The following is a 14,283-nucleotide window of genomic DNA, read 5'->3' on the forward strand; positions in this document are numbered from 1 at the left end:
GGATGTGGAATAAGAGTGTTCCAGATTGAAAGGCTAGGAAGTGCTGATGCCCTGAGATTGGAACTGAAACAAGAAAAGTCTGACTGAAACATACTGACCAAAGAGGAGAATTACACAAGAAGTCAGAGCCATAGGCAGGTGCCAGGTCATGAAGTGATATGAAGGGAAGCTAATTTTAGATGGCACAGAATGGTTCTCACAACCTGATGGAAGTCACTTCGTCTTTTTAAAAATAGAGATGATGATATCAAACATACATGGGGGAAAGACAACAGGTTAGAATTCACAAGACATAAGTTCAAATTCCAGTTCTTCCCACTGTATCTTAGAAACAAAAGAAGGCAGGGGGAGAAAATTAGTATTTATTAAGTACTAGTAATTGCCACACTTTGAAACAGGTATTTGATCCTATCTCATTTAATTCAACTAGGGTTAGTTATTTTCTCAGGTCTCTAAGCTGCCGTTTCTAACCCTACAAAGTGGAGAAGGTAATAATTAATATTTGTTGCAGCTACATTATGAATTGTCGGAAAGGTGCATAAAAAACTAACATGTAAAGTTCTTTGACAACTAAGTATCTAAAAGTATTATCATTATAGATAAACATATTTCTCTTTTAAATCATAGATTTGTATGACATTTGTCCTCCCTGTCTAGGATATTCTATTACTGGTATAGAAAAAGAACACTTATTGAAGATCTCTTATGATTGTCACCAAACCAAAGAATAAGAGGGGCAATAAAACACTCCAGAGAGCCAGGCACCCCAATTTGAGCTATTGATACAATGAGCCCTATGACCTAGATATTTTTTTCAAGCTCTACCCATTCATGTTTTTCTTAATTGCTTCAATTTACATATGCACCCCTCTAAACCTACAAGAATCAACTTGCAAAAGGAAAGCCTCTCTTGTTCGTTGGCATCCTTTCATGGACACTGAGCTGTTGCTTCACACAGAACACCTGTGAAGCGGTTTCATAAGATCTCACATTACTGAACAGGAAACCAAGATGATTAGGAATCCTTGAAAGCTTGGAAAGGACTGATAAGGGCAGTAAAACTGCCTAATGAATTAAGCTGGCCAAGATGGGTGATAAGAAAGGCATTTACATCCAACATGGAAGAACACTGTAACTACTTAAGAACGTTTCGTATGTGGGGAAAAAACCCTCAAAAAATCATATTTTAATAAAGTCTCAATTACAATTATTCACAGAAGCTTTCAATATATATTATTTCATTTACTTACACAGTAGCCAAAACGTAAATTCCATGTGGAGTACAATTATGCATTCTGTGAAATGCATTAACTTTAAAGATAAGTGCTAAAGTTTCATTTGCTAACTTATTACTACTTCTCTCAGCTTATTAAGCTTCTGATTCAAACTGTGAACTTATAAAAGACCTTATAATTTACATTTGCACCGCTGGCTATAGCATACTTCTGGGCCTAGCGTCAATACTCAGGCAATCTTACCAAATGAAAGAAAGCCCACTCCCGAACAAATCCACGAACTAACCCTGAAATTCACCAGACTCACTACTTACCTCTGGTATACAGGCTCCTGTGAAACCAAACAAGCCATTGGCATTGTCACTTTTTTGTATTACCAATCTTGCTGTAGCATTCTCTTCAGAAATGCGAGCTCCTCCACATACAGAGACTAGTTTAAGAATGAATAATTCTTCTCCTTCCTCTTCATTGTCATCTCTTGCAGAAATAATGAATGATTTGTTAGTTTCTCCCTGTCTGAATTCCAGATATCCAGAAACAGGGTGTAAATCACTCTTTGCTGGCATGGCATGAAGTTCGTAAATTTCTTCAAGGGTCAATTTCTGCTCATAGGCCCTCACATCCTGCATCAGACCTGTAAATCTGTCATTGCCATTCACTCCTGCCCCAATTCTCAGTGTTCCTGGACCTGAAATTAGAAATGGGTTTAAATGCTACAATAACCACAACTATCCTGTCCTAAATTACAAGTGTGATTCAGAAAGTGAAGCGATTTTATTAAAAAGTTTTATTAGGTAAGTAAAGCTTTCACATAACTAGAACACAATTAAATAAAGGCTATCTATTATAATGAAAAATGAATCAGTAATCGCTGGGATTTAAGATATTTTGTACCTAAGGATATGTTGTACATGTGTATGTATGTGTATATACGTATGTATATGTATATATTTGGATAGACATTTCTTCTGGGAAATCTAAAAATTTCCTTGCACATCTAAGAATGGAATGATTCAATTCAGTCACAATTTTAAAACTTTAGTATTACTATTCTTTAAGAACTTCAATTCTTGATCTGTTAGAAATTCACCTTGAGTTACATGAAGTTGTGAGACCAGCAAAAGGAGTTTTTGTGGACCAAAAATAACTGTTAATCCAAACAACTAATGCAATAAATGTAGAAAAAGAAATATTCCTTCCCAGGAACAACATTATATAAGTTTTAAGGACTTTTTCATGATAGTAACAATATGCAGCTCAACTCTTTACTATGCACCAATAATAACCCTTTTTAGGAATTCACTAATTCTTATTACTTTACTTATTCCCTCTCCAATAACTCAACTAAGATATTTATGTAAGATGAGAGTTTGGCAGTGACTTGGGATTGCCTCCATGCCTTCTCCAGAGGTTCTAGACTGACTATATAGTAATGAGAGTGAAATATCTACAATAGACAAAAATGAACTTCACACACAATACTGAACAAACCCCAGACACTCAAGCGTACGCACTGCTCAATTCTATGTACATAAATTTTAAAAACAGTTAAAACTAATCGTATGCTCTTAGAAATGGCAGTAGTAGTTGAGCATGGTGATGAGTCAATGACTAGAGAAGAGCCAAAGAGGGCTTCTGGAACACTGTTTCTTGATCTGGGGGCTGGTTACATGGAATGCTGAAACTGATGAATTTAAAATTTTTTAAAATTCATCTACCTGTACACCTATATACACTTTTGTATATTTTATAATATACATAAAATATCCTATATTTCATTAATAACCTAAAAATATATATATACCTTTTCAATTTTATTTCTAAGTTACAAATTACATAGACAATATAAGTTCCTTGCAGTAAGCTACATAAAGAAACACCAGCTCTTACTTTCCCCAATCTTTCCCATTCTACCACCATGTCATCATGGTGGTTAACATCATGTCAAAAAAATTGATGTTAACATCAATGTTAACAGACATATGTATATATTCACACAATCAAAAGATTAATAATTTGGGCTTCCCTGGTGGCACAGTGGTTGAGAGTCTGCCTGCCAATGCAGGGGACGCGGGTTCGTGCCCCGGTCCAGGAAGATCCCACATGACGCAGAGCAGCTAGGCCTGTGAGCCATGGCCACTGAGCCTGCGTGTCCTGAGCCTGTGCTCCGCAACGGGAGAAGCCACAGCAGTGAGAGGCCCGCGAACCACAAAAAAAAAAAAAAAAAAAAAAAAAAGATTCATAATTTAATGCCACAGATTGTTGTAAGCACAGTTCTACAGGCTGAAATCAGTAGTGTGTATATGTTATTCTTTTGACCATCTTTTTTCCTACTAGGAAAGAAAAAATACAACCAGATATTTAATGCAGGAGGTTCAGAAGGAAAATATTCTGTTAAGATATAACCATATAAGCTCTGCTCTACTTTCCTACTAAATAAAAAAACAGAATCAAATTATAGGATAGAGGGGCTGGGAGGGAACTGGTGATTATAACAGAAATAACTGATATTTGTACATAAACATGCACACAAGTGTGTTTCTCAAGGAAACAGCACATAATTCAGCTTAAAGATAAGGATTCTCTCTCTTTAAAGCACACCATAGAATTCATCAATTTAACTCCCGATACTATAAACCCCTGTAATTGCTGGATTGTTCAATATGATTTTCTTTTAATTTCTCTTTAACCTTATCTCCACCACCCTTTACCTCCAGAACACTGAGCTGACAGCAGTTCTCCAGATACAATACTCTGCTTCACACTTCTACACCTTTGTTCTCTTTTCTACCTGGAATTATCACACCCATCCCTCCTACTATCACAAGAGGAATTTTTTTCTTTCTTCCTTATTAATTTTTTCTTTCTTCCTACAATGTGTTGAAGTGATCTGTTTGCACACCTCTCTCCCAGAGCCTATTTCAGGTACTTTAAGGGCAGAGACTCTGCCTGATTCATTTCTGCAACACTCAGCACAGAACTTACGGTCTTGGTAGACGTGTAGCTTTATTTAAAAAAATAAACCAATAATACATAAGCAGATTTTTAAATACCCACTAGCCTTTTTAAGAAGTCAAAATTTTTAAAAACTCAAAATTCAGGGTCCTAATTGTAAAGATAACACTCACCATCAGTAATGGCTTCTCCTTTTAGACTCTTGATTCCTCTGGGCATTGCATTTCCATCAAGGTAGAATTCAATTATACCATCATCGAGGATAATTAGAAGATGCAGCCAAACATTTTCTTCTAAGTATTTCATGACTGTCGTCTTGGCAATATATGTAGCATCGGAACCCAGAGTTTTGTAATGAAGGGAAAGTGTCACATGGGATTCATCTGTTTGAATTTTTACCCCATAGTAGATGCTTCCGTTACCATCATCCTTTGCTATAACAAATCCATTCGTATTGGCATTGGGCATTACCCAAGCTGAAAATGTAAAGTTGGCAATTGAGTTGTTCCTTGAGGGATGGTATTTTGGATTAACAGTTCCAAATGCACCCTCTAGTCCACTGAAGTACAAAGCATCTGTTCCACTATGGTGACGCCTCATGTGCGGTTGTGAATGCACAGTGCTGGGAAAAATTCCAGCCAGCAAAAAATCTATCATTGGAGGCAAACCAGCAGTGAACTCACTAGACAGTATTTCCCAGCCTACTCGTACATCACAGAAGACACCCTGCTGCCTCAGAACAGTAAAGTTGGTGATATAAGACATATCATCTTCTGAGAGGACATCTTCTGCCACTTCTCTCTCTAGGCACTCTGGATCAAAGATAAAAACTCCAAAGGGATCATCATTGAATGGAATCATTACTGTCACCTGGAGGTTGGTTCCTGCTAGTTGGCCCCCAGGACCTGGGGACCCACCTGTAATAATAATTTATAAGGAATGAAAAACCAGAATTTGGAGTACTTTCTAGTACAAGATGAAGACAGAAAGAATTTGTTTAGCAAACTTCTCATTAAGTAATTTACTTGTTAATCAATGAACAATAGTGTCACCACATGGCCTTCACCACATTTTCAAGGGTATTCTGGTTCAGTATTTCATTAACAACCAGTTGAGCCTGAAAAGAGGATACTAACTAGAAAGGTTTAATTCCCATGCTTAAAACCAAAAGTGATGGGAAAATTGATTATTTAAATTATGGTATGAAGACCAACTTTAAGCTACCATGAATTTGTACTTCCTAACTACCATTAATGTTTTGTTTGAGATACTATTTGGTGTGGAAAAAAATCTATTTACAAGTTTGAGGATGGATATGTCTCCATCCATAAAACTTCATTTAACTGCATTTTCTATACAGCTCTAATTATTCCAGCATAAAATAGTAAATTTTGGTGGTAAAATAAAATAGATGAGAAAACACAGCACCTGAAATGTTCACAAGCTTTAAAATATAAAACTCATTGAATTCAGGAATTTCGTCTGGAAAAGCATGGAGAATTATTGGTTTGGCTCCTTCTCCATCCATAAAGTTAACAGTGCCTGAAGTTTCATAGAACTCTTGTCCAGGTTGCAAAGCAGAATCATTCTGAAATAGCTGCCAAGCCACAGAAACATTGCCAAAGTGTCCTCGGTGCCTCAAAATCCTGTATAACAAATTAAAGAAAATTATTTCTTATGAAAAATGTATAAGTAGTAACTCTACTGAGAACTTTCTGTATTATCTCAGAAATACACTTTGTCTATTTATCAGCTTTAATATAAACCAGCCAGCCAGTTCTTACTGAGCAACCAAGAAGAATCTCATGGAAAAGGAAGAATGAAGTAGAACTTTAAATAATAAAAAGAAGCAGTCTTAAAATTCATAATCTTCGAAGTCCAAACTGAAAGATAAAGTCTAAGATAAATCCAATCGAAAAATATTTAGATGAGAATTGGCAAAAGTTCTTCAAAAGCAAAGCCTAGGGTGAGGGTAGTCACATATCATTTAAAAGAAGAATTCCAGAAGACCTTGAATAATTGAAGTCTCTCAGTCTTGACGAGGAACAGAAGTGGGGTAAAGGAGAGTGGGGAGAGTATTTTCTGCTTTCCATCTAAAGCGTCAGGGTTTTTTTTAACAAGTGGAAACAACATGAACAAAGTTTACAATTCATTCAGACTACCAACTTTGAAGTTATTCCATTCTTAACCATTTTTTTAATTTTGAAAGATTAACAATGTTTCAAATTTTTGCATACATAAAGATTTTATTTTATTTTAACCAATTTTGAATTTGCCTTGTCCAAATATGCTTACCAAAATGAATTAGTCTTTCCTTCTTCTACTGCTTTGTCTATGGGCTCCAAGGAAAAAATACCATTTGGGTCATCATTAGCTTCAATTATCACTGTAGCTATTCCAAATTGATATACTACTGTATCACCTAAATTAAAAATGGAAAAGTCAAAATAACAAAAAAGTACTTGACTTATTGTTAAATTTGTATTTTTAAACTAAGAAACAGTTTAAAATAAGGTTCAAATTCCAGGAAGAATTTCCTCATTGAAGGTCATAAATAAATGAAAGAGATGGCTAAATAAGTTTAATGTGACCTGTCTCTGAAGAAATGTTTAATTACTGAAGAACTACTTCACTGAAAAACATACATATTTTTCTTTGCAATAGGAATATCACCTCAATAGTTTAATTAGAAATTAAAAACATAGCTTTATCAAATTTCAACATTTTGAGGTAGATTCTTTCATTTCATAAAAATTAAAGTATTACCCCATAAGATATATTAATTAGAATCACTGGCTTAAATATTGGATTGACCAAAAAGTTCATTCGGGTTTTTCCAAAACATCTTATGGAAAAACCTGAACGAACCTTTTGGGCAACCCAATTATTTCCCTTTAGATCTCCGCCTTTAGGCAGCAGAGTCTGATCTGGTCATACATAGAACAAAGCAATCTTTATGATGTTGAACCTGATTCCTTTCTACTCCAATTGTTTCCACAGCATGTTAGCACCATTACAGCCAATAAATTAGGTCTCTTCTCATCACTCCCCTGAGGTCCATAGCTTTTCCTCTTACTGGAGCTGTTCCCTCTGTGAGCAAAAGTCTTCCCAACCTTTATTCACTTCTTTTCACTCCTCAGGACCCAGCTCAAGCAACAACTCTTCCGGGAATTCTTCCTTGAATTCCCAAGTTAAGTGCATCCTCTACTGTGTTCCTACAGCACTTCACACTTTGTCAATCTGGCATAGCGATTATCACCTAATATTAATACACACACACACTGACACGTACACACACTCAGGTGCGCACACACACACACACACACACACACACACAATATTACTGTTAAGTCCTTGTACAAATGCTTCTTAATCAATTTCATCCCCTAGCAGGGTAGATGCTCAGTCATTGGTATTTATCAAAGTTCGCTGAACTGATACAAATAAAACTTTGAAAATTAGATGAGGACAACACCTAAAACTAAAATTAGAGAAAAAGAAATACGTGGCAAACCAGCACATTAAAAATAATTTATATAAATATACAATTGTACTCAACCTTACTTGATGATTAGCAAATGGAAAGAGGAAAAAAACATAAAAACAGACCGTAAATCACTGTATAGAAAATCCTGACATTATGGAGTAATAAAATAACTTAAAATATATCATAAAATCTAACAAAAACAAATAAAAACAAGAACGCCTAATTTTGGCAGGGTTCTATAATGTGCATTTGTTATGCAACATGTCATAGGTGATATTGAAAATAATGGAGAGGAAGGGAAATAGGAATAAAGACACAAAGAGAAAGAGACAAAGGAATAGGGAGAATGATAAACACAGCACAAATAAAAATTAAGTGATCTCTTTCTTTTCCTCTTCTTCTTTCTTAATATTTCAGTCTAAGAGGTAGAGCACAACGTACGCAGGCACGCTGTGAGTTAGGGATACGACACCACAGTGACCCAACACAAGCTTAGAGCTCACGCAGGGTAAGGAAGGCATCTCCAACAGAGAAAAGCTTGGGGTTCGATGTTGGAGTCTGAGTGGAGTGGGAGGGCATCCACATGAGGGTAGGGGGTTGGCCTAGAGCAGGAAGCTAGAACACTACTGCAGTAAGAAAAGCAAACTCATTGTGGGAAGAAGGTAAACGAAGCAATGGGAAAGTGGTTACACACAAGGTGAATTAATCAAATAAGTAAATATATTGATATTAAAGATAATCGGAGTTGGATTGCTCATTACCGGTGGAGGAAGGGATAAATATGAAAACGAGAATAAAACTTGTGATATTGGATAGAAATGGAGACCCTAGGTGAACTAATGGTCTTCAATGTATACAGCTGGGTACAGAACTACAGATGTTAATGGGCATGTGTATATACATAAATTCATACACACATACATATATTCCCTATCTCTGTAAGAGGACCTAGGAGGACCATAAACTCAATAATAATTAGCATACCTAGTGCAGAGGTCCTGGTTTCTACAGAACATTCTTGAGCTTTCCCTGGTGGTGCAGTGGTTGAAAATCCACCTAACAATGCAGGGTACACGGGTTCAAGCCCTGGTCTGGGAAGATCCCACATGCCGCGGAACAACTAAGCCCGTGCACCACAACTACTCTAGAGCCTGCGAGCCACAACTACTGAGCCTGTGCACCACAACTACTGAGCCTTTCCTCTAGAGCCCGTGAGCCACAACTACTAAGGCCTGCACGCCTAGAGCCCATGCACTGCAACAAGAGAAGCCACCGCAATGAGAAGCCCGTGCACCGCAACAAAGAGTATCCCCTGCTCACCGCAACTAGAGAAAGCCTCCACGCAGCAACAAAGACCCAACGCAGGGCTTCCCTGGTGGCGCAGTGGTTGGGAGTCCGCCTGCCGATGCAGGGGACGCGGGTTCGTGCCCCGGTCCGGGAGGATCCCACATGCCGCGGAGCGGCTGGGCCCGTGAGCTATGGCTGCTGGGCCTGCGCGTCCGGAGCCTGTGCTCCGTGACGGGAGAGGCCACAGCAGTGAGAGGCCCACGTACCACCAAAAAAAAAAAAAAAGACCCAATGCAGCCAAAAAATAAAAATAATAAAATAAATAAATAACATTCCTCACTAAGAGGAGTCAGGGCTTCTTGAAAAAATGACTGATTTCAGGGTTTTGACAGGAAAAGTATAAGATGAGTCTGGAATAGCTTGCTGTTCCAGGAAGTAAGAAAATGCTCACAGAATAATAGCGACAGGTCACAAAGACAAAGAAGTCATCTTGCACAGGCTACCACTGGCCAAATCTGGGACAATGTGACCATCAAAGTAAATAATGATAGCGAAATAGGGCGAGTAGTTAGTTGTTAGTGTCAGTTGCTCGGAGGTGGCGGCCACAGTCACCATGAAAGGTACTGGACGGCAGGCAAAGGTAGTCACCCTGGCGGCGTGTGGGCCCCTCAGACGATGAGGTCATCTGCAATAAATTTCCTGAGACACCTTCAAGATGGCGGAGGAGTATCATGTGGACATCACCTTCTTCCCCACAAAAACGTCAGAAATACATCTACATATGGAACAACTCCTACAGAACACCTACTGAACGCTGGCAGAAGACGTCAGACTTCACAAAAGATATGTACTTTTTTTTTTCCTTTTTCTCTTTTTGTGAGTGTGTATGTGTATGCTTCTTTGTGTGATTTTGTCTGTGTAGCTTTGCTTTTACCATTTGTCCTAGGGTTCCATCTGTCATTTTTTTTTCTTAGTATAGTTCTTAGCGCTTTTTATCACTCGTGGATTTGGTTTGGCTGCTCTCTTCTTTCTTTCTTTTTTCTTTCTTAAATTACTTTTAAAATTTTTTTATTTTTAATAACTTTTTTATTTATTATTTTTATTTTTTATTTTAATAACTTTATTTCTTTTTATTTATTTTTTCTTTCTTCCTTTTTTTTCTCCCTTTTCTTCTGAGACATGTGGCTGACAGGGTCTTGGTGCTCTGGCTGGGTGTCAGACCTGGGCCTCTGAGGTGGGAGAGCCAAACTGAGGATACTGGTCCACCAGAGACCTCCGGGCTCCACCTAATATCAAGCGGCAAAAGCTCTCCCAAAGAGCTCCATCTCAACGCTAAGACCCAGCTCCACTCTACGAACAGCAAGCTACAGTGCTGGACACCCTATGCCAAACAACTAACAAGAGAGGAACACAACCCCACCCATTAGCAGAGAGGTTGGCTAAAATAATAATAAGGTCACAAACACCCCAAAACACACCACCAGACGCAGTCCTGCCCACCAGAAAGACAAGATCCAGCCTCATCTACCAGAAAACAGGCACCAGTCCCTTCCACCAGGAAGCCTACACAACCTACAGAACCAACCTTAGTCACTGGGGGCAGACACCACAAACAACGGGAACTACAAACCTGCAGCATGCGAAAAGGAGACCCCAAACACAGTAAGTTAAGCAAAATGAGAAGACAGAGAAACACACAGCAGATGAAGGAGCAAGATAAAAACCCACCAGACCTAACAAATGAAGAGGAAATAGGCAGTCTACCTGAAAAAGTATTCAGAATAATGATAGTAAAGATGATCCAAAATCTTGTAAATAGAATAGAGAAAATGCAAGAAACATTTAACAAGGACTTAGAAGAACTAAAGATGAAACACACAATGATGAACAACACAATAAATGAAATTAAAAATACTCTAGATGGGATCAATAGCAGAATAACTGAGGCAGAAGAACGGATAAGTGACCTGGAAGATAAAATAGTGGAAATAACTACTGCAGAGCAGAATAAAGAAAAAAGAATGAAAAGAACTGAGGACAGTCTCAGAGCCTCTGGGACAACATTAAATACACAAACATTCGAATTATAGGGGTCTCAGAAGAAGAAGAGAAAAAGAAAGGGACTGAGAAAATATTTGAAGACATTATAGTTGAAAACTTCCCTAATATGGGAAAGGAAATAACTCCAGGAAGCGCAGAGAGTCCCATACGGATAAATCCAAGGAGAAACACACTAAGACACATACTAATCAAACTATCAAAAATCAAATACAAAGAAAAAATATTAAAAGCAGCAAGGGAAAAACAACAAATAACATACAAGGAAATCCCCATAAGGTTAACAGCTGATCTTTCAGCAGAAACTCTGCAAGCCAGAAGGGAGTGTCAGGACATATTTAAAGTGATCAAAGGGAAAAACCTATAACCAAGATTACTCTTCCCAGCAAGGATCTCATTCAGATTCAAAGGAGAAATTAAAACTTTTACAGACAAACAAGCAAAAGCTAAGAGAATTCAGCACCGCCAAACCAGCTTTACAACAAATGCTAAAGGAACTTCTCTAGGCAGGAAACACAAGAGAAGGAAAACACCTACAATAACAAACCAAAAATAATTAAGAAAATGGAAACAGGAACATACATATCGATAACTACCTTAAATGTAAATGGATTAAATGCTCCAACCAAAAGACATAGACTGGCTGAATGGGTACAAAAACAAGACCCATATATATGCTGTCTACAAGAGACCGACTTCAGACCTAGACTGAAAGTGAGGGGATGGAAAAAGATATTCCATGCAAATGGAAATCAAAAGGAAGCTGAGTAGCAATTCTCATATCAGACAAAACAGACTTAAAGATTATTACAAAAAGGGACAAAAAAGGACACTACATAATGATCAAGGGATCAGTCCAAGAAGAAGATATAACAGTTGTAAATATTTATGAACCCAACACTGGAGTACTTCAATACATAAGGCAAATGCTAACAGCTGTAAAAGGGGAAATTGACAGTAACACAATCATAGTAGGCGACTTCAACACCCCACCTTCACCAATGGACACATCATCCAAATTGAAAATACATAAGGAAACACAAGCTTTACATGATACATTAAACAAGATGGACTTAATTTATATTTATAGGACATTCCATCCAAAAACAACAGAATACACTTTCTTCTCAAGTGCTCATGGAACAAACTCCAGGATAGATTATACATTGGGTCACAAATCAAGCCTTGCTAAATTTAAGAAAATTGAAATTGTATCAAGTATCTTTTCCAACCACAACGCTATGAGACTAGATATCAATTATAGGAAAAAATCTGTAAAAAATACAAACACATGGACGCTAAACAATACAGTATTAAATAACCAAGAGATCACTGAAGAAATCAAAAAAATACCTAGAAACAAATGACAATTATAACATGATGACCCAAAACCTATGGGATGCAGCAAAAGCAGTTATAAGAGGGAAGTTTATACCAATACAATCCTACCTCAAGAAACACCTCAAAAAAACAACCTAACCTTACACCTAAAGCAATTAGAGAAAGAAGAACAAAAAATAACCCTAAAGTTAGCAGAAGGAAAGAAATCATAAAGATCAGATCAGAAATAAATGAAAAAGAAATGAAGGAAATGATAGCAAAGATCAATAAAACGAAAAGCTGATTCTATGAGAAGATGAACAAAATTAATAAACCATTAGCCAGACTCATCAAGAAAAAAAGGGAGAAGACTCAAATCAATAGAATTAGAAATGAAAAAGGAGAAGTAACAACTGACACTGCAGAAATACAAAGAATCATGAGACAATATTACAAGCAACTCTATGCCAATAAAATGGACAACCTGGAAGAACTGGACAAATTCTTAGAAAAGCACAATCTTCCGAAACTGAACCAGGAAGAAATAGAAAATATAAAGAGACCAATCACAAGCACTGAAATTGAAACTGTGATTAAAAATCTTCCAGCAAAGGAAAGCTTAGGACCTGATGGTTTCACAGGCAAATTCTATCAAACATTTAGAGAAGAGCTAACACCTATCCTTCTCAAACTCTTACAAAATATAGCAGAGGGAGGAACACTCCCTAACTCATTCTATGAGGCCACCATCACCCTGATACCAAAATCAGACAAAGATATCACAAAGAACGAAAACTACAGGTCAATATCACTGATGAACACAGATGCAAAAATCCTCAACAAAATACTAGCAAACAGAATCCAACAGCACATTAAAAGGATCATACACCATGATCAAGTGGGGTTTAACCCAGGAGTGCAAGGATTCTTCAATATACGCAAATCAATCAATGTGATACACCATATTAACAAACTGAAGGAGAAAAACCATATGATAATCTCAATGGATGCAGAAAAAGCTTTTGACAAAATTCAACACCAATTTATGATAAAAACCCTCCAGAAAGTAGGCACAGAGGGAACTTACCTCAACATAATAAAGACCATATATGACAAACCCACAGGAAACATCGTTCTCAATGGTGAAAAACTGAAACCATTGCCTCTAAGATCAGGAACAAGACAAGGTTGCCCACTCTCACCACTATTATTCAACATAGTTTAGGAAGTTTTAACCACAGTAATCAGAAAAGAAAAAGAAATAAAAGGAATCCACATCGGAAAAGAAGAAGTAAAGCTGTCACTGTTTGCAGACGACATGATAATATACATAGAGAATCCTAAAGATGCTACCAGAAAACTAGTAGAGCTAATCAATGAATTTGGTAAAGTAGCAGGATACAAAATTAATACACAGAAATCTCTTGCATTCCTATACACTAATGATGATGAAAAGTCTGAAAGAGGAATTAAGGAAACACTCCCATTTACTACTGCAACAAAAAGAATAAAATACCTAGCAATAAACCTACCTAAGGAGACAAAAGACCTGTATGCAGAAAACTATAAGACACTGATAAAAGAAATTAAAGATGGTACAAACAGATCGAGAGATATACCATGTTCTTGGATTGGAAGAAGCAACATTGTGAAAATGAATATACTACCAAAGCAATCTACAGATTCAATGTAATCCCTATCAAACTACCAAGGGCATTTTTCACAGAACTAGAACAAAAAATTTCACAATTTGTATGGAAACACAAAAGACCCCGAATAGCCAAAGCAATCTTGAGAAAGAAAAATGGAGCTGGAGGAATCAGGCTCCTGGACTTCAGACTATACTACAAAGCTACAGAAATCAAGACAGTATGGTACGGGCACAAAAACCGAAATATAGATCAGTGGAACAGGATAGAAAGCCCAGAGATAAACCCACAC

The 14,283-nt window shown here is 37.2% G+C and overlaps 1 protein-coding gene across 1 annotated transcript in view; it reads right to left on the reverse strand.

Annotated features, from left to right (window-relative positions):
* ADGRV1 (adhesion G protein-coupled receptor V1) overlaps nt 1-14,283 on the reverse strand; it is a 533,314-nt gene that overhangs the window by 484,970 nt on the left and 34,061 nt on the right. Inside the window, exons 17-20 of the mRNA XM_032627062.1 lie at nt 6,486-6,612; nt 5,619-5,836; nt 4,364-5,107; nt 1,550-1,923 (exon numbers count right to left, since the gene is read on the reverse strand). Of these exons, the coding sequence (XP_032482953.1) occupies nt 1,550-1,923; nt 4,364-5,107; nt 5,619-5,836; nt 6,486-6,612 (1,463 nt within the window). The remainder of the gene's footprint in view (nt 1-1,549; nt 1,924-4,363; nt 5,108-5,618; nt 5,837-6,485; nt 6,613-14,283) is intronic.

Source organism: Phocoena sinus, chromosome 3 (genome assembly GCF_008692025.1).
Source record: "Phocoena sinus isolate mPhoSin1 chromosome 3, mPhoSin1.pri, whole genome shotgun sequence".
NCBI classification, from domain to species: Eukaryota; Metazoa; Chordata; class Mammalia; order Artiodactyla; family Phocoenidae; genus Phocoena; species Phocoena sinus.